Consider the following 19891-nt stretch of genomic DNA (forward strand, 5'->3'; position numbering starts at 1 on the left):
CGGAGGCGAGTTTTGATTGTTGAAGCGATCAATTTCGAGATGTTATTCGCTGAGAGCCTTGTATCAGACCCTCTTCACTGGAAGGATTCTGTGCACCTGATAACGCCAGCTTCAAACTTGTCTCAACTTGGTTTAACAAAACTCAATTTGCTTTTTCCCTTTTGAATGACATGTCGAAAAATGCACCTCTAATCTATAGATCTATCCCGTATCAGACAACCTCAAACTCCACGGCGCCCCAGCCCTGATATTCGCACTTGTAGTGACCCTTGTCCATGGGCATGGCCCGCAAGCAGCTGCCGGGCATGATAACCTGGCCGGCCTCGAGGCCGATGTCAAACTCAGAGATGCGGTTGACAAGCCAAGCCACGGCCGCCAGGGGGTTGCCAAGAATGTTTCTGGTGTTTCCGTTCATGATCTCCTTGCCGTTGTGGTATAGATAACCGTTCATATCGCCAAGACTCAGATCTGTCAGCCGTCGAGGTGTGCCACCAAGAATTACTCTGCCCGTGGAGCCACTTGGGTTCGGTTAGCATTACTCTCAAGCGATAGGCCAGTGGGTTACGTACTTGTCAGCCAGGGTATCTTCGAGGGTGATGGTCCAGTTCTTGACGCGCGAGTCGATAATCTCCACAGCAGGGATGGCGTAGTCGACAGCATTGATGACATCCGCCACCGTCACATTAGGTCCCTTGAGGTCCTTCTTGAGAACAAAAGCAGGCTCAAGCTCCACAAAGGGTTTGATGAAGTTGTCTAGCAGCAGGGGCTGCCCCTCATGGTGGAACAGGCTGCCAAGCAGGTAACCGTAGTCCGGGTGCTCAAGCCCAAAGGCATCCTGCATCACCTTAGCGATGTTTCCGAGCTTGTAGCCAACCAGGCGGTCGCCATCCTTCTCGGCAGCGGTGCGCACAGTGATCTTTTGGACCTCGATGGCACCCTTGACGTTGAGCTTGGGGAATGTCTCTGAGGGGGCGGGGATTGGGGCTTTGTTGAGGCGTGCCTGTCTCAGGGACTCGGCAATCTGCTCGTAGTCGGCGGTGGAAGCCATTACGCACGGGGAAGGTCTTGTTTAGGAGATGTTGATTTGTGTCTTGGTGCTTGGAAATAGCTTCAAGTTGGTGCAAGCTTGATTTTATGAGGAAAAGGCACGAGAATGCGTTGAACTGACTCAGTAAGGCAATTCTCGATGGCACTTCGTGGGCTTTCGTTCTTATATTCCCTCTAGCAACGCTCATATCCATATTATATTCGCGATACCTCTCTACGGGATCCATCACGTCTTTGCGCAACTTGTACGGGACGGATATGAGCCGACGGATGCAAGCCGTGGAGGGTTGAGAGAAAAGGACAGGTATCTCTTCTGCTAAATTCTGCTTATCCATTCTGTCACCTCGCCGACCGACAACGGCTTACACGTCTGCCGGCCACGGACCCCGACTCTCAGACGCACCCTCGGATCTTCTCTACTCTAGAAGCCGAGATCCAGTGTGTTAAAGCCTCCTCCTCCGGCCCCGTGAGCTTCCCCTCGGCGGGGTACGCATAAGCTAACCTTTCCAGGTACTATAACGCAGGTTGTCCACCATCGGCTTTAAAGGGACTCCCCAGAGCTAAATAAGAACCGAATGCGGTCTCATATCTGCCGTTCTTTGCCGGGTTTGGGCAGTGAAGGGCCGTCAGGTGGCCTGCAAGTGGCTGGCCAAGACCGAGCATCATTGAATCTGAGGCTCTCATTGAAATTTCCTATTCTGGATTAGTTGATGGTCGTGACCGCAACGCGGAGACCTGCCACTGCTTCAACAGAGGGGAAAACAGTTATAAAAGCAACATAGAGCGATTTCAAATATTTAATTCCTTTCTTTATCCTCATCACTCACATCTACAACCTTCAAGACCATACCAAAAACCAAAAACCAAAAACCCATCCATCTCCACAATGTTTGATGTAGTCGTGGTTGGCGCCGGCTTCAGTGGCCTCCAAGCCGCCCTCTCCGCCCAAAAGGCCGGCCTATCAGTCGCCGTCGTTGAGGCCCGGGACCGGGTCGGAGGTAAGAGCTGGACAGTTCCGCTGGCCAATGGCAAGGGCAACGCGGATCTGGGAGCCGCCTGGGTCAACGACCAGTTGCAGCCTCGGATCTGGTCCTACATTGAGAGGTTCGGCCTCACCGGTCAGATCTTCAAGCAGCGTCTTGGCGAGACGGCTGTCATGGTCCTTGAGGATGGCAAGAGGATCGAGTTCCCCCATGGAATTACTCCCGAAGTACGTGTTATGAAGAAGGTATTGGTCAAGCCACTTACACTGTCGACAGTTCAGCCCCGAGGACAAGAAGAACCTTGAGATGATCCGTGACCACATCCAGGCCGAGTCTCTCAAGCCCAACGGCTTCCGCAAGGAAGATGACCAGGTGAGCCTGGACCAGTATGTCCGCAACCTTGGTGCACGTCCCAAGACTCTGGCCATGGTCAACCTTTGGGTCCGTGTCATGCACGGTCTCGAGTCTACTGAAGAGTCTGCCGCCTGGTTCATCGAGTACTGCCGGACCAATCATGGCCTTCTCGCCATCCGTGCCGACGATGTGACTGGCGGTAACTACATGCGAATCAAGTCCGGTAAATTTCACTACATGACCATTTTCACGTTTGACAGCTGCCAACATGTCTCAGGTACCCAGTCTATCGCCAAGGGCATTGCCAACCTTGTCGGTCACGCCAATATCCACCTGAACGAGCCCGTCGCCTCCATCCAGGACAACAAGTCCCATGTGATCGTGACAACAACCACCGGTAAAGCCTTCAAGGCCAAGAAACTCATCATCTCGATGCCCTCAGCCATGCTCAAGGAGCTCAACTTCTCTCCTCCCTTGCCCCAGCGCGCCCAAGAGGTATACAACAACACCAAGCTTGGCCACTACAACAAGGCCATCGTCTTCTACGAGAAGCCCTGGTGGCGAGATCTCGGCTACAACGGCTTCTTCATGGACTACCAGGGTCCCGCTTGCGTCGTCCGAGATACTTCTTTTGACGACGTTGGCCTGTACGGCTTCACCTGCTTCGTCAACGGCAAGACAGGTGAAGAATGGGCGGCCAAGTACCCACACGAGCGCCGCAAGCTCATACTCGACCAGATCGCGCGGGCCTTCAACGTGGGGCCCGACTCCGTGGCTTATAGGCCTATGGAGTTTGTCGAGCAGGTCTGGCAACACGAGCAGTTCAGCCGTGGCGCTCTGGCTCCCGTCACCAAGATTGGCCACCTCAGCGAGTACGCTGACATTTATGGAAAACCTATTGGCAACATTCACTTTGTGGGTACTGAGCATGCTAAGCACTGGAAGGGATACCTCGAGGGAGCTCTCGCGTCGGGCGAGGTGGGTGCCAAGGAGGTTATCGAGGCCCTGGAGCAGCAGCCTCCCAAGTCTAGGCTGTAAAGCAAGTGTAAAAGTTTAATGATGTCGATTTTAGTTGTTAGTTAGCCTTGAATCATTAGCCTTGGTTTTATGATAAAACTTGGTCTGCATATGAGTCGAAAGTGAGACTTGTCATGGAATATTGAACATCTGAGCGAGGACATCCCTGGGCGTCTCGGTTGGAAGCATCCCTGCGTTTACCACTGGCGCTTTGATGCACTTCATCATAGACAAAGCTGCATTTTAGATTTATGATATTTAGATCGCCCATTCCAGAGATGCCAATGCCAGTCTAACTTAGCTTGACAGTTCTCAGAGAGCACTGCATAGAGTCTTGCTAGAGAAACAAGCTTCATCGTTCATAACTCGTAATAGATTCCTTCTTAGGCACTAGCTAAACACTACATAACCAATACCGGCTGCTTTGGAAGTAATGCCGTCCAGTTCTCATGCGTCCCTCGAGCCCATATCCTCCTCAACGACTCCAACGCTTTGAGAATATTCATAAACCCATTCCGGCGGAACTGCTTCTCTAAGAGCCGTGTAAAGAACTGTTGGTGATCTGGATCATGACTTTCCGAAGCGGCAATGAAGATGGGCCAGACCAGTACATGCTCTCCCGGAAGAGCCTCGGGAAATGACTCAAGCATCTGCTTAAACGTTGATATCAGATCGGCGGGAGCCGTAACACCAGCTTCGACTGAAGATGCCCTGTTCAAGTAAATCTGAAAGGCCTGATCTCTGAGTTTTGATATCAGACCTAGAGCCCGAGAGTGGGCTGGGTATGACTGGAAGTAGAGTTGCTGATCTGCCCAGCTTTGCCTGATTTGTGTTGCGACAGCACTGACGCCTTCATCTTGGCTAATAAACGGCGACGCGTAGACACGCATTCTGTTGAGGCTTGTTAGAACTGCGTTTGCTAGTGAAGAAATGCCTGGCCTCTTACTTGCGAATCTGTGATGCTGAAAAGTCGGCAATGACCTTGCTACCGGCTGCAAGCACATTCTCTCCCCCCACCAAGTCTAGAGCAGACTGCAACATCCGAAACATTATTGGAAAGTCTGAGCTTCCGTTCACCATCATACCGAGAAGCAGAACAATTATGGAAACGATGATGCGATACCTTGCGTGGATATCGTACTGGTGCAAGTCTTGTCGCTTCTGGAGATTAAAGATGGCTTTCGAGTATAGCATACCGGCGTTGACAAGATGGTGGCTTTCAGCTCTTTCCGATAAATGAAAAGCCGAGACTGCCGTTACAGAGCTCATGACCAGCTCATCCATACATGCCAAAGGGAGAACCAGGCTTCGCCAGCCATTGTTGCGGTCATCGATGACCACCATCTCTGGGGCGATGTGGTCCGAGACTTGATCGGCGTCAGTCAAGTTCATCGGTCATACAATAAGTACTTACAGTGCTTGAGTAGCAATCTCTGCCATGGTGCGATATGATTCAAGCAGGAGAGCACTGATAGTGGTGTGTGTTCGGTGGCCGGCCCAGTGACAACATCACACCGGACGAGTTGATTGTGATTGCCACCCACTCGCTCCTCCGCGACCGGCACGGAAGGTAGCGGTAGCTGAGGAACGCTTGTTTGTCCTCGTCTCCCGTCATCGGGATGCTCGGAATCTAGGGGGAAACCATAATGATCGGAAGAGCGGGCGAGGCGATTTCTCAAAGGGACCCCCTTTCGCTTCGCGGCCAGACCGTTTCGGAATCTATACCTAGGTCCGATTCCGCTACAGGCGAACCCCTTTGAAACACATTTGGCGCACTCGGGTTCCCCTCTATCGCAGTTGATCCGGCGCTGCGAGCACTCATAACATCCTAGCGCCCACAATGTCAGCTTCTCATTGCAATACTAGACATATCCACTCACCTTTGACCTTGGGGACATATTTTCTCGGCGCTCGAGTCATTGGCGGCTGTGAAGAGACGTGCCGTCAGAATTGGGGGGTAATCCAAATACGGAGATAGAAATGAGAGCGACGCCAGTCGATCAAGTAATATTTCCACTGCGATTCGGCATCGGACCCGAGGGTGGATCTGACCCTCGCTTCCCCCACCCGATAACGGTGGAACGAGTTGGGGGAGCGCGGGGGGATTAAAGAAGCATCTCCGGGCGACGACGGTATGTTTCAACATGGCAGCTAATTGGAGATGCAAATCATATAAGTTTCATCTACAGACGAGAGGTTTCCCCTCTTGTTATTGCCAAAGAGAAGTAGAGAAAGATCCGACGACGAGTTGGACACGACAAGTAAGCTGCGCTCAAGGTTGAGCCAGCTGGTTCAACAAGGACATTGTTGCAAGGCAAAATATGGGTTTTGCGATATTCTAGACTAAATCGAGGAACAACTACCACTCATAAGCGGAGATTCTGTTCCTCCAAGTTGCATATTTCCCCTCGGGTCCCAGAGAGCTCGTGGTTGACTGATAGCTCTGTCATGTGCTCTTGAGCGTGCCACCACATACCGAGTCATTGAGATAGCATCTCACAGACTCCCGTCTCCCGCTCGGAAGCTCTGTAGTAGGAACATGGTCACTGACATACTGGCCAGTATGTCTTGTGGCAGCTCCATGTCCTTCAAATCAAACCAGAACGATAAGCATCGGTCGATCGAGATTCATTGTCGGTGCGAGAGGGAGCTGCCAGTTTCGAAATGAAAAAGAGGAACGTTGGAAAATTATAAGAGCTGCTCTCGAGGTCACGGCTCTTTATCGAGAGGGGTGTCTAAACTCGTTGTCGAACCGATGCTCAAGGCACTTCAAGCGCACACGTTTGATATTCGGCCTCGCGTCCACCAGTCACGTTTCATCATGGTCACCATACCATGTCGGCTTTCGTTGGTCGATCTAAAGGAGTTGTAACAAGGGATCGAATCGTGTCTCGTAATCGCGGCATCTTCGTCATTGGGAGGCAAATGGTTATATATTCGTGTTGTGATAGATATGTCCGGCCTAACTCGCTCTTGTTTATGGCTGATTGTGGATTCGTTCTCGTCAAAGTCGGTAGGCGGATGTACAATCGATTTAGCGGACGACTGCTTCTCGGCCCTCTTTCCTGATTCTTGATGCGATGCGCTGGTTGGTGCTCCGAGGAGCAATCCTCCGTTGATGCCCCTACTCTCAACACACACGAGGCGGACGAGGCGTTGCCAGAGTTGCTAAAGGGTCGTGAAGTAAATATAGGGGAGAGTGTCTATGGTCTATAAGTTAGTGTACCTACTGGTCATACGATAGCACAGGTCGAAACGGCTGTTCCTTGCATAAATTTTGTTCGGACTATGGCGCCTCTTTCATCGTCGTGGAGGTAACCGACACAGGGGAATATGAGCCACTTCACAGCCACAGCTCTTTGACAGGAATACAGACAGAGAGCATCGCTCTTGGCTACCTACAGTAGGCAAAAAGAATGAGAGCCAGCAATGGGGCAGGGATCGGAGTGTGAGACCTGCATAGCCGGCTCCATGTGCATACCCGAGATCAGGCAGATGTGGGCAGCACAAACCCATCAGCAAACCGTTGCTTTGTCTTGGCTGCTCTTTCAAGACCCCCACGTCCATGATAACAGACCCTTCATTTCACTTAAGCAACTGGCGATTACCATGTATCAGGTCTCGGCTCTAGAATTCTCCCAAGCCCCGCCCCTGGCCAGGATAGCATCTCGGCTTCAGAAGCCGAGCCTCCAGCCACGCGCGGGGTAAAGCCAATGACTATCAGACTGACGAATGAGAGAGCGATTCATGACGTGGGTGTCTCATTGGCGAATTCCATCTCGATTGCATCCGTCATCGTTTCTTCCCCCGCAACATCCCCACACAAAAGAGAGGGCTTCTACTCTAATTAGCTTTGTTGCTCGGCTTCCAAGACCGACAGCTTACATTCACCTTGATGCTGTACGCCAGATATCAGGACGCCGGCATTCAATGGGCAATATCCCGTGGCGATTGAAACGACCAGCTTCTCCAAGATACTCTCTCGTCAAGGACCGGAGATAGAGACGTCAAGACCGAACGAACCCTCCCATCGTCGCCACAAGCTGGTGCTATATCAAGCTCCAACCCACTTCGCTTCATCACCATCTCCAAGCCGAAACTCTCCATCAACATCGACCCATCCTTAATACACTGCCGATTTCACCATGACTTCCATCGCTTCCACTCTCAACGACGCCAGCCTCGTCGCTGACAAGTCCTACATCAACGGCGAATGGGTCGCATCCGTCTCTGGTCAGACCTTTGAGGTCCGCAACCCAGCTACCGACCAAGTCATTGGCACCGCGCCCGAGTCTACCGTTGACGATCTCAACAAGGCCATCCAGGCCGCCTCAGATGCTTTCCCTCTATGGCGAGCCCAATCAGGCCGCCAGCGTGGTCGCATCCTACGCAAGCTCGCCGACCTCATCACCGAGAACAAAGTTGACATTGGCAAGGTCATCACCGCCGAGAACGGCAAGGCCAAGCCCGATGCTGAGGGCGAGGCTCTCTTCTCTGCTGGCTTCTTTGAGTGGTTCGCCGAGGAGGCTCCCCGACTCTACGGCGATGTTGTCCCTCATTCCCAACCCAACGCCAGAATCCAGATCCTCAAGCAGCCCGTGGGCGTCTGCGGCTTGATTACGCCCTGGAACTTTCCCATGGCCATGGCCGCCCGCAAGATCGCTGCCGCCCTCGCCGCTGGCTGCACAGTCGTTGTAAAGACGGACGGCGTCACTCCTTACTCTGGAAACCTCCTCGCCGTCCTCGCCGAGCGCGCCGGCGTCCCCAAGGGTGTTCTCAACATCGTCACCGCCCTCAATAATACCCCCAAGCTTGGCCGTGCCCTCTGCGAGTCTGACACGGTCAAGAAGATCTCCTTTACCGGTTCCACTCGAGTCGGAAAGATCTTGATGAAGCAGTCGGCCGATACCCTCAAGAAGCTGAGCCTTGAGCTGGGCGGCAACGCCCCCTTTATCGTCTTTGACGACGCCGACCTCGAGACGGCCGTTGCCAGCGCTATCATCGCCAAGTTCAAGGTCTCTGGCCAAACGTGCGTGTGCGCCAACCGAATCTACGTGCAAGAAGGGATCTATGACCAGTTCGCCAAGCGACTGGTGGAGGAAGTGAGCAAGTTCAAGGTTGGCAACGGAACTGACGCCTCCGTCACTCACGGCCCCATGACCACGAGTGTCGAAAAGGTCGAGGAGCATGTGAGGGATGCCATTGGCAAGAATGCCACCGTCCTCCTCGGTGGACAGCGATTGCCCGACCTTGGCAAGAACTTCTTCCAGCCCACCATCCTCGGCGATGTAAATGACACCATGGCCGTCACCTACGAGGAGACATTTGGTCCTCTTGCGGCCCTAACAAAGTTCAAGACCGAGGACGAGGTCATTGCCCGAGCGAACAAGTCTGAGGTCGGCTTGGCCTCATACGTTATGACTACCAACCTAGCCCGGTCGCACCGCGTGCAAGAGAGGCTCGAGTTCGGCATGGTTGCCATCAACACGGGCGTCATCTCCGACTGGGCAGCACCGTAAGTTTACCGTCTCTAATACATCCTCGGCAAATGCTAACCAGTCGCAGTTTCGGAGGTGTTAAGCACTCTGGCATGGGTAGCGAAGGCAGCAAGTACGGAGTTGATGACTACATGGTCCTTAAGACTATTGTCACTGGCGGTATCAACACTGTTTATAACCCCCGTCTTTAAGAAGCAAGTGCTTTATAATATATCAGACATGTATTACGAGTTTAAAAAGCATAGTATGAATAGACAAAAGGGGTCTACTTGCCCTTAATAATGACGATTAAGTAGCCAACTATACTAGAACACCAGCCCCCAGTTATACACGTGTCTGCTGTCCTACCATTAGAGGCAGCCTCTCTAGAAGAAACTGTCTGAACCGTTATCGCCAACACCGAGTTCTTCATGGCGGAAGAATAATCTATCTTAGAGATTGTGTTATGCTAGACCTCTCACAATCTTTAAGATGCCCACCATTTGCTCATCGCTAACCACGAACGATGATCAGGTTATCTGCTAGGTACAATCAACATTCCCAAGCAAATCCGGCAGAGATTAGTTTGTGGTGCATCCTCCAGGATCTATCATCAGGAGATAGTCTCCTCTCGATGCAATAGCACGGTGTTGAGCCGTCGCAAACCCCTCTTCACCGCCCAAGTTCCCCAACATGAAATTCGCCGAGAAGTTGCTGCCTTTCCGGCAAAGCCGTCGGTATGATCCGAGCGGTAGGCACAGGACCCTGTTGTCTCTGTCAAATGAGCCTCGTATTGGTCAGGATGCGAGTTGAGCATACGGATATCGTGATCCGCGTGGCACAGCTTAAATCAGGAGCAGGGGGTGGCCAAAATGCCCAGTCCCCAAATGCAACATTGTTATGGAACCTCGCCTAAGGAACGCCTCTGAAGTGTTCCTTTAGCCGATGTGTCTTAAGCTTCCTGTTTGAGACTGTTGCGTTCTGTCATCAGGCGAGATGCGGTATTTCGGCGCCTTGGCAAGTTGGGATGGCGGCCAGACCGTATGTTAAACATTGCAAAAGGTGGTTATATCAGATTCCAGTGGCGTCTCGATTCAATTCGTTCTTCATCATGAATCTCCACACCGGGTCCTCATCCCGCTTTTAATCATCCCACGGGTAGACCCGAGGCAGGGGTCCTGGAGGTAGTGCCAGATACCAAGCAGGGACACTTGATTTCGAGATGGCTCTATTGTTTATGCACTCAGATTTCTTATTGGTCTTAATGCAAGACGTTTAAATCCTGGTGTTGAGTTATTGCTCTTGAACTCTGTCTGCATGACTTGGCAACACTCATATATCACGCGTTACCTACCGAGTGCAATGCAAAGACTTAAAAGAACCATACGATAACAGAAAGATGAAATACGTGCCACTCGAAGGATTCTTAACCCGGGTAGAGACACGCCAGTGCAGCACTGTGTATAGTGGCACGCTTAGCCAGTTCAGATTCCTGGGAGTGCACCCAGCCTCGATCCCAGCCTGCAGCGTAATTGAACCTATCACGGGAATACTTGAGAATGCTTCAAGTCTTTACCAGATACTACCTTCCTAGGGCATTGAAACAAGGCTAAAATCAAAGAGACTCGGCATTGGTTGACCATATGGTATGGTATTAACCACAAGACGACGAGCCAGACTCCGTCTATAAAGAGCATGATGACAGTCCTCGTTTGACAGTTTCACACATCAGCACCATCATTCATCCACACACTTAACAGTCTAATACTTGAAGGCCCGCAACATGAAGGCTTGCCTTGCCATCCTTCTTCCCCTGGTTTCGGCCGTGGCCGTGGTGAGTTAGATCCCAACACCTTAATAGACACAACACGTCCCAATACTGATTTGACTTGATTTTCAGAATGTTCCTAGGAGCATTCCTGAAGGATATGACCTCTCGGGCGAGCTTGAAGTCATTGGTCCTCTGGAGAAAGGCGGAAAGAATATCACCCTGAAGGGAACAGCAGAGGTAGCTATGACCGCCCATTCTCGATTTGCACATATCTAACCTGTAATTTCATAGACTGTTATTGCGCAGATCAAGGAAGCAAACCCAGATTTTGAGCTAGACGATATTGAAAATGTAGAGCCCAAAGAGACCAAGCGAGACTTGGTCCTCGAGGCTCGCGCTCATGCGGTAAGGTTGCCTTGGTTCCTCTAGCACTGACCTGCTAACCTCCATCTCCAGACTCACCACTTCTGCCGCGCCGGCAAGATCGGCTACTGGGGCGGAGGCGAAGCGAATCGTGACCAGATTGCCCGTGAAATCGGCTACCTCCGCTCCATCGGCAGCCGGACCTGCGGTGTCAACGCTCGATCTTGCGTGCGCATCTCGTGCTCCAACAACGCGGGCATCTGGTGGTGCAACGACAACAACTACCACGTTGGCGAGAAGTGCAACGACCTCGCCAACCTGGCTCAGATTGCCGTTTACAAGTGCGAGCGCCATGTCAAGGCCACGTGCTGGTTCGGGCACCCCGTGTGCTATGACTGCGGATGTCGGCCCATTGATGACTGGGTGGTTTGGGGCCAGCAGTTTAGCAGCCTCAACCACAATGTCATTGTCACCGTTGATAAGTGTTAGAGGGTAAGGCGGAGGTCTCGGGTGGTTAGGGCTATGGGTTGAAAGGTTCACACAGCTTAGGACTGTCGTTCTCTCCTTTGTTACTGAAACGCCTGGAAGACGTTATCTAAAGGACCTGTTGAGGAATATCTCTTCTCTTCTCTGTAGTCTTAGATACTTGATAATCAAACTACCTCTTCTTATCTAATCTCAGGTCTAGCCTTAATAGTATATGTTCGGTGAGTAAGTCAACCTTTTTAAAATGCTATTTATAGGATTCGCGGAAGCGGACCAAGGCCCCGATACCATGGCCCGACACTTGGAACGTACAGTACTATCCCATCTATCTTAAACTGCCCATGTGTCATGGATCATGGTGTTTTACGACATCATTTTCACAGCGCTGTCATATTTAAACATGGGATCTCTGCCACTACGGCCAACAGTCTCTATGACTCTGAGAAAGGAAGCAGGCTCGTTGACAAGGGCAATGTGTCATTGACGAGCAGACCTCTTGTCCAGAACTCAATTGAGAAAAGTTGATCTCTAATCAACAACCAGCCGACGAATAATCCAACTGAAGCTTAAATGGCCAACAACCAACAGCATCCAACCCAGGTGCACCAGTGGCCAGAAACACCTCGTTGACGTCAGCATCAGAAGGAATCGGTAGGAATCAGGTGACCCATTCATTTGTTTCAAAGAAACATGGACCAGGGATCATGCACTCGACTGAACAGCTGGTCCTGGCCTTGACCGTGGCGGACATGTTTGCGAGAGCTGACATGTCCGGGATGGCAACGCGAGCCGTGTTTTACTTTTGTTGAGTGGCCCCAGAAGAGAGTCTCCTCGCTGATCCAGCTGTCCGGAGACGGCAGGGTTGGTAGGTTCTCAAGAGCTGCTGGTCTCACCCAATCGAAAGTCGGTGGGCAGCAGAGCAGATAAGATGCCCCTATCGGTTGGTCAATCTCGAGACCACGGCATCAGTCCCTGCATTATGACGCGACCAGAATAAGCACTAGAGGACCCAACCGTCTCAAAAGTTTCAAAACCGGGTCAGGGGCAAGACGGGTCGGCATATGGATCGACACGGTAAAATCAGCCGTTGGCTCCGAGGATCAAAATAGTAGCGGTCATCAGAACCCTATCATTAGATCCGCGGGGGAGAGAGATAGGAAGTCGGGGCTGCAAGTTGCGCCTCCACCGTAAAAACTCGGCCAATCAGAAGCTGGGAGGGGCAGAGGACATTGCGTGCTGGCCGGGCCCGACATCGACGTTGCACAACGGCTTTCTCGGCCTTGTTAATACGGGCAACACAGCAGTACAAGAAAGGGCTCAGCTGTGACAGACAAACCCGCCGGAGACAACAAAGCAAGCTATTTTTGAATACTCGTAACGCCACTCAATTCGCAATCAAGACCGCATCTGAGATCATAGCCAAAGGTTGGCTCAAACGCAGTCAGACCGGCCACGATACCATCTCACGGTCAAGTCGGTTAAGCAGCATAAGGTCATGATGCTTCGATAATGTATGCAATCATCCTGTGCCTGGCCTCTTTCAGCTGGGCTGATATGCCCTGATGGGTGTGCCCCGGCGATTGCGCAATTTCCGTTGCCTCCACGACTACATAACTTTTTGAGGCCCCCGCAGGACCCAAGTCTCGACCTGCAGCGGCACAGACGGGGAGCCCAATTGCCGGTCAAAAATGTGGCAGAGGATCTGCATAAAATGCCTCTTTTTGTGTTATTTGCCGTGTTGTCTTGGTACCCCTGTCCATGAGGCTCTTGACTCCCCGCAAAACGTGATCCTCGTGGAAGCTGACAGCGTCTGCGAGGCGAGCGGTTTGGGAAATACGGCTGTCAGGTGAAGTGACGGACTGGGAGACTGTGAATGGTGATCAATTTGGGTTCCGGAGCCTGGTCTTGTGCGGTGATCCTTGAACACCAAGGCATAAAATAATGCTCGGTGTGCAGTCGTTGACCAGTCCACTTCTCTCTCACGCACATGGAAAGATCAGTAAACACACTAATAACAGACCGGTTAAACCATATCTCTATTGACACACTGATTCCAAGGCTCAATGTGAGCAGAAAAGTAAGAAAAACATGTCCCGACGTCAATGTTGCGACACTACGATATCACGCAATCGGCTCGTCAGCCGAGTTCAGGCACATCTCAGCTGAAAGTGCTAGCACCCCTAACCACATCTACTTGCAAGGTGCATGTCAGGCTACCCTATCATCAAGGTAGCCCTGAATATAAACTGAATCCCAACGGCTTTCGAAAACGGTGTGTGTTGTCACCGAGTGTTGGCTTGCCGTCCTGCATCAATAGTGGTTGCCAGCCTGCTCCCGTCCTGCAGCAAAACAGGTTGCCGTCCTGCATCAACACGGGCTCTCAAGCAGATACGAGCTTATGGCTGAGCTTGGAGAAGCCTTATTTGCCCCGTGGGTGGGTATTGGGTCGGGCATGTGTAACCTGACTGGGATGATCATCGCCCGGGTTTTACGTGGGTGAAGCGTGGCCAACAGTCAAGACTCTGTGAGCAACGTGCGGCTGAGGTCTGGATGCATCTTCCAGCCTTCTCATCTCGTCATTACTTCTGGCTGGTAAACATCTCCAAGAGGTATAGAGAGAACAAGCAAGAGTTTCTCTATAAGTATCCTCTTGTCCTCTCCCTCAACTTCAACTCTCAGACTCATCCTCACACACCAATCTTTTCAACAAACCACTCTTTACCTCACACATCCAAGCCTTTCGCTTCATCCCACAAAATGAAGGTCTTCACTCTCCTCCTGCCTCTTCTCTCCGCACCACTGGCCCTAGCCGCCCCTGGCGACTACGGCTATGGCTATGGAAACACCAAGACCGTGACGGCCACCGTCACTGTCACGAAAAACTACCCTCAACCTCCTAAGACCAAGACCGTGACAGTGACTCAGCCCGCCGTCACCAAGACCAAAACGATCTACAAGCACAAGCCCCCGGTCACCAAGACCAAGACGGTCACCGTCACCGAGCCTCCTGTCACTATCACCAAGCCCCCAGTGACCGTGTACAAGCACAAGACTGTCACTGTGACGGAGCCCCCGATCACCAAGACCAAGACCATCACCGTCACAAAGACCGTCACCGAGCGTCCTCGCAAGACCTACGAGAAGCCCGGCTATGGCAACCCCGGCTACGGCAAGGACTAGGACAAGGACGGAGGTAAGAAACTCACAGCTTCTTTGATAGATGAGAGTTGCTAACGTGTCATAAGGCTACTAATGATTTTCACCCATGAGAATTGGGTGGGCTCAGCACTTGGAATGTTCGCCCTAAGGGCAGAAGTGCTGGGTTTCGATGCGCCGGGATGGATGGATTCCAACACCACGGTCCTTTTTGAATCTGCCTTACTGCTTTGCCTTTTCTACCCCCTGTTTTTATTCTTGCTTCTATCCTTTATGCCGACTCATACCCACTGCCCTTGCCGTGGTAAGAGTCCAAGCTATGGATGGCAGACTGGTTGCTTCACGGTGATCAAAAAATATTCTCTTCGAGACATTCTTTCACATAGTAAGATATAGCCGCAGTATAGTTACTACAGTCCTTGGGCTGTCTTGGATTGGAACATAAATAAAATGTTATTGACGCCTACTTGATCCTCGCCTGTTATTGGTATAACTTGTACTTGAGTGAGTGAACTTGTCATTGTGTCTGTGATTCCCTCGTTAGAGGTCAGAGGTTAGAGGTCAGATATTTCCGGGGCGCTGCCATTACCTTAGATAAGCTGTGGACTGTCTAGGGACATGTATTCCCAGTGTTTCCAGTTTAAGAAATCAAACATCCACAACAGTCTTTCAATACCTATGTGTAACACAAAGAAGGCAACACGTTAATAGCAAATGTTTAACAGTCATCGTTAAAGCTTTTTTCATATCCCTATAATCTACTTGCTCATAGGTAGATCGCCTCGCAAAATATCAATATCGGGGTTCCTGTCCACATTCTTAAGCGGCTTTGTTTTGTTCTCAAACAGCAGCTTCAACAATCCAACCATGACCTCATTTGCCACCTTTTCGACCTTCCTCCCATTCAACTTTCCAAACACCTCGCCCACCGTGGGCTGCAACTCAGGCGGAACCTGGTACACCGTCAGCAGCAACGGCAGGTCCATAAAGGCATAGTGCTGCGTATCCCTCACCGCCAGTTCCATCTTGGCAGCGTCGACCTTGTTGTAGAAGCTGTCCCACTCAGGCACTGGTGCTGAGTAGTTCCTCCCAACCAGAATAAACGGCTTATCTTTAAAGCCCTCCTGGTTCACGGGTCCGTAGATTGAACCGTCAAAGTTAAGCCCTCCGATGACATTTGGGTCGTGCTGCGCGGTAGCGGCGGCTGTGGCTCCGCCAAAAGAGTGTCCGTAGACGACGACCTTGTGAGGATTAAAGGTGCCTGGGAAGTTGGCAAAAATGGAGTTTGTGACGGTCGTGTTGGAGAGCTGGGATATGAGGAAGGATGCGTCGGCCGTACGGACCTGGTTATGTTAGTCAATGTTGTACTCATTTGTCTACTGAGAACGATTGCTTCAGGCTAGGCATGGACTTACTTCCAGCTGCTTGAGAGTTAACGTCTCGTTACCCAAGGCTGCATACGCAGCACTCCCGTCGGGAAACTCAACGACAGAGGTTTCATACGTATGGTCGAGCGTCACAACGATATACCCCAGACTGGCCAACGACCTCGCCAGCGCGCCATATACAAACCTCGTGCCCTGGAACCCCGGCGAGAACACCGTCACAGGAAACTTCTTTCTCTCCTTGTGGCCCCCGTCCAAATTGAGCGTCTCAATATCACAAAACTCCATTTCGAAATCTCCAAACAAGCCCCGCGGCACGCCCAAGGACTCGCCCACCTTTTCAAAGACGCTCGCCGTCAGAGGCGGCATGTATGGCACCACTTGGGCCTTGCATCTGTACTGAGCGTCGATGGGGAGATATACCGACGCCATGATGCGGCGCTTGGTATTGGCCTCGGGCGCAAAGGGGTCTATACGACTCGGGTCGATGAGCTCAATGTGCTTGACAGCGACATCGTAAGAGCCTAGAGGAGAGGGGACAAGGAGAGCACGGGCTGCCCCAAAGAGTAGAGACAGTGTGAGGAGATGCATTTCTGGGTGAATTTGGCTGTCTTTGAGGAATCTGACCTTTTGGACGCAGCCTCGGACGTCTAGTTATACAAGATAGCTCTCTTAGCGACGGTCCCTCGTGTTACTCAGATCTCACGCATTGGCCCATCTTATGCAGAAGGATCGCCTGCGCCACACTTAAAGTACGTATGACAATTACATACGAAGCACGTACGTGACAGGTTAGTATCAAGAATTAATATTACAGATGACCACGCCCCAGTGGCCGCGTCATGGTGCATAGCCATCGTAGCATTATATCGATCCTCCTAGGCAGCAGGTTCCCCTCACATCATCATGTCTGAATTAAACAGGATAGCTCTGTGATGAGACACCTCTGGCAAGGTTGATAGCGAGGCAAATATTTACCACTAAACTTTGCAGATTTAAGCACCTTGCCTTGAAGAACCTGAGGATATGCACCAACTCAACACCAAGGGGAGTGGCGTGGCAGAGGCTTCTTACCATTTCAACTCTATGAAAGCATAACGACAAAACGGTATAAACACGCCTGGGCCAGGTCCCTTTGTTAGGAAATTCTATACGGGCTCCATTCTTGTTTAGCACCTCCCGAGAGAACAAATTCAGGCTGGGAGTTGTCCCAGGTGAAGTTAGAGTAATCTTATAGTCTGGGGCCTTTGTTAAGAACAAAGACAATGCAGGCATCAAGAGAATTGTGCATGAATAGGTTAAACGCCAAACATGTTCCATTGTGACCGGCACCTCGAACACTTCAAGATGCTTCTACATAAGCTGTCCCATCCAGAGCCTATCCTTCCATGCGGTTCAGCTCAGCTGCCAACCCATCATCACATCGTCAAATCGTCAAAACTACCTTACACAAACACCCGCAAGAACTCAACCAGGGCCATCATAGCCATAGCCTGTCCGTACGGCATGCTCGTCCGTGGGATATCCTTATAATGCTGCAAGTCATGGCCCATACCCGTGCCAAATGACGTGTTGAGCAACTCTCCCTCCGGGCTAATATTTTCCAGCACAGCCTTGATCGCCTTGACTGCCACCTCAGAGTACTGCTTGCCCACGTACCGCCGTCGCTCGGCCTTGAGCATGCCGTACGCAAAACCCGCAGTAGCGCTGGCCTCGACATACGAGCCTTCCTCCTCTGAGATGTCCAGGAGTGTGCGCCACAAGCCGTTGGGGGCCTGCAGCTTGGCGAGAGCCTCACACTGGCTCTCGAGGGTGTTGATGAGGTGCGAGCCGAGAGGATCGTCGGTCTTGAGTCCGACGAGCTCCAGGAACTCGGGGATGACAATGGTGACCCAGCTGTTACCGCGTGCCCATCGTGCATCAGCAAAATTGTGGCCACCGTCCTTGAAAGTCCAGCCGTGGAAGAAAAGTCCCGTCTTTGTGTCAAACAGGTACTGGATGTGAAGAAGGAACTGCTTCTTGGCCTCGGCGACGTAATGCGGCCTATTGAGGACCAGACCAATCTTGGCCAGCGGCATCACCGTCATCATGAGGGTGTCATCCCAGAGCTGCTGGTCGTTGACCTCAAGGTAGGTAATGTGCTGCATGCCGCCGTGCCTGGTGCGTGGGAGGTCGTGGTATGCCCACTCGGCCCAGCTATCGAGCCAGGGCAGGTATGTCGGGTTACCCGTCTTCTCATAGACGAAGGCCAGGGTCAGGAAAACAGCCATGGTGTTGATGTTCTTGCCCTTGTGGCCCTCCTTGAAGCGGGCCTGGAACCAGTCCTCGATGATCTTGAGCCACTCGTCCTCTCCCGTCATCTCGTAGTACTTCCAAATGCCGTACAGACCGATGCCGTGCGTCCACTCCCAATCGTTCCAGCCCTTGGTGTCGATGATGCGGCCATCGTCGAGTTTTAGCAGGAACTCTCCGGTTGTGTCCTTGATGTTGACGAGCTCATGGATGAGAAGACGAATCTGCTTGTGGACGTCTTCCGCGGCGACGCCGTGCATGTGGGAAGGCATGATGTGATGGGGGAGTGTGTGAAGAAGAGGGGTAAAGTAAAAAGAGGGACCCTGGTAGGTATGGCGCGATAGTTCGGTGAGAGCCTCTATCTCTCCGTAATAATCCTGTGCGTGATGTTGTGTTGACCGAGCGCTTTTTTTCCCAATCACTCGCCTGGTCACTCAACAATGGAACGAAACATGGGAACAACGGGATCAACACGGAGGAAGGCGGTAAGCATCTTAATAGTGAGGCAAGTCGACCAGGATGCCCACAGCCGCGCCAACGGCTCCCACTCTCTCATGTCATTTGGACTCTGAGTGGCCATCTGAGCTTCCCCGCGAAGACCCATCAACCCACAACTTCGGTCCGAAGCAGACCGAGCCGTGAGCTTCGGTCAAGTCACGCCGTCCTATGAGAGGCCGGGAACGTCACTCCACACCCTCTCCGCACTTTGGAAAGAAACTTGGTTCTGTGGGGGTGGGGGTCTGGGGGGCGCCTCGAGATGGGGGCGGAGACTCAGGCAGGCCGAGGTGAGCGTCCGAGAAGGGGAATGGTGAAGAGCTATGATGAAGCCATAACGAGTTGGGGGAAACATGGTGAAAGAAAAGACCGAGGTTTCCGAAGCTGGATGCTGGGTCGGCAATTGTTTGCAACGAGACAAAGAGAGAAGACTTGGCGCTAATGTTTGACTGTGGGACTGCCATTCTCAATACTGGTACATAATCCACAGAGCCGTAACCTTATTCTCTTTGTCGGTTAATGGGCTTCGTAATGGCCTTAAGCAATCACATACAGAGACTACCCTACTCCTCCCTCCAGCATCAACTCATGACAGACACACCATGGCAGACAGACACAGACGATGCGGAGTAACTCGCGCCGTCACTTCACTTCTCCAATTTCTCGACAGGGAACAAAAGCACCCAGGCATCAGCATTGGAGTACCCATGCCAACTCACCACCATGCACCGAAATCCTTTCCAGAACGAAACGCCCTCAGAAGCACGGCTTTCCCTTTTCACAAATCATGCCACGTCTGATGATGATGATGATCGAGCCTCCCCCTGACACACAGGGTTGCATTCCGCTCTCTCCAACCCACACAGCTCACCTTTCCCCATCCACAGACCACTGGTATTATCCCTCAGGCGGAGATCCTGGTCCTTTTCACTTTTCGGTCCCAATTCAGTGGACCCTCCTCTCCTGAGAACCACATCTTCAAGCCAACCAGCATGAACAGTTGGAGATGAAAGAGTTGGGGTCAAACCTCAAGCAGACTCTGCCGCACAACCGAGCATGCCAGAG

At 51.9% G+C, this 19891-nt stretch overlaps 7 protein-coding genes across 7 annotated transcripts; 4 read left to right on the forward strand and 3 right to left on the reverse strand.

The window, feature by feature from the left end:
* Positions 1 to 211: 211 nt before the first annotated feature.
* LRP88_02295 (2-keto-4-pentenoate hydratase) lies at positions 212 to 1048 on the reverse strand (the record flags this gene model as incomplete). Its single annotated transcript, XM_083238947.1, has 2 exons — positions 212 to 518; positions 570 to 1048. 2 exons carry the CDS (start codon positions 1046 to 1048, stop codon positions 212 to 214), a joined length of 786 nt encoding a protein of 261 aa, XP_083104077.1.
* An 885-nt stretch (positions 1049 to 1933) lies between these two features.
* LRP88_02296 (flavin monoamine oxidase family protein) lies at positions 1934 to 3422 on the forward strand (the record flags this gene model as incomplete). Its single annotated transcript, XM_083238948.1, has 4 exons — positions 1934 to 2165; positions 2216 to 2261; positions 2312 to 2607; positions 2662 to 3422. 4 exons carry the CDS (start codon positions 1934 to 1936, stop codon positions 3420 to 3422), a joined length of 1335 nt encoding a protein of 444 aa, XP_083104078.1.
* Positions 3423 to 7546: 4124 nt separating this feature from the next.
* LRP88_02297 (NAD-dependent succinate-semialdehyde dehydrogenase) lies at positions 7547 to 9090 on the forward strand (the record flags this gene model as incomplete). Its single annotated transcript, XM_083238949.1, has 2 exons — positions 7547 to 8916; positions 8967 to 9090. The coding sequence occupies 2 exons, from the start codon at positions 7547 to 7549 to the stop codon at positions 9088 to 9090; spliced, it is 1494 nt and encodes a 497-aa protein (XP_083104079.1).
* A 1571-nt stretch (positions 9091 to 10661) lies between these two features.
* LRP88_02298 (uncharacterized protein) lies at positions 10662 to 11501 on the forward strand (the record flags this gene model as incomplete). Its single annotated transcript, XM_083238950.1, has 4 exons — positions 10662 to 10712; positions 10779 to 10886; positions 10941 to 11054; positions 11106 to 11501. The coding sequence occupies 4 exons, from the start codon at positions 10662 to 10664 to the stop codon at positions 11499 to 11501; spliced, it is 669 nt and encodes a 222-aa protein (XP_083104080.1).
* A 2754-nt stretch (positions 11502 to 14255) lies between these two features.
* LRP88_02299 (uncharacterized protein) lies at positions 14256 to 14678 on the forward strand (the record flags this gene model as incomplete). The annotated part of the gene is made up of 1 exon (XM_083238951.1): positions 14256 to 14678. The coding sequence occupies one exon, from the start codon at positions 14256 to 14258 to the stop codon at positions 14676 to 14678; it is 423 nt and encodes a 140-aa protein (XP_083104081.1).
* A 734-nt stretch (positions 14679 to 15412) lies between these two features.
* Positions 15413 to 16630, reverse strand: LRP88_02300 (Alpha/Beta hydrolase protein; the record flags this gene model as incomplete). The annotated part of the gene is made up of 2 exons (XM_083238952.1): positions 15413 to 15997; positions 16070 to 16630. The coding sequence occupies 2 exons, from the start codon at positions 16628 to 16630 to the stop codon at positions 15413 to 15415; spliced, it is 1146 nt and encodes a 381-aa protein (XP_083104082.1).
* Positions 16631 to 17484: 854 nt separating this feature from the next.
* On the reverse strand, positions 17485 to 18603 carry LRP88_02301 (Six-hairpin glycosidase-like protein; the record flags this gene model as incomplete). The annotated part of the gene is made up of 1 exon (XM_083238953.1): positions 17485 to 18603. One exon carries the CDS (start codon positions 18601 to 18603, stop codon positions 17485 to 17487), a length of 1119 nt encoding a protein of 372 aa, XP_083104083.1.
* Between the last annotated feature and the right edge of the window lie 1288 nt (positions 18604 to 19891).

This window comes from Fusarium phalaenopsidis (genome assembly GCF_050370095.1).
Source record: "Fusarium phalaenopsidis strain FUZ10S chromosome Unknown contig_32286, whole genome shotgun sequence".
Classification (NCBI taxonomy): Eukaryota; Fungi; Ascomycota; class Sordariomycetes; order Hypocreales; family Nectriaceae; genus Fusarium; species Fusarium phalaenopsidis.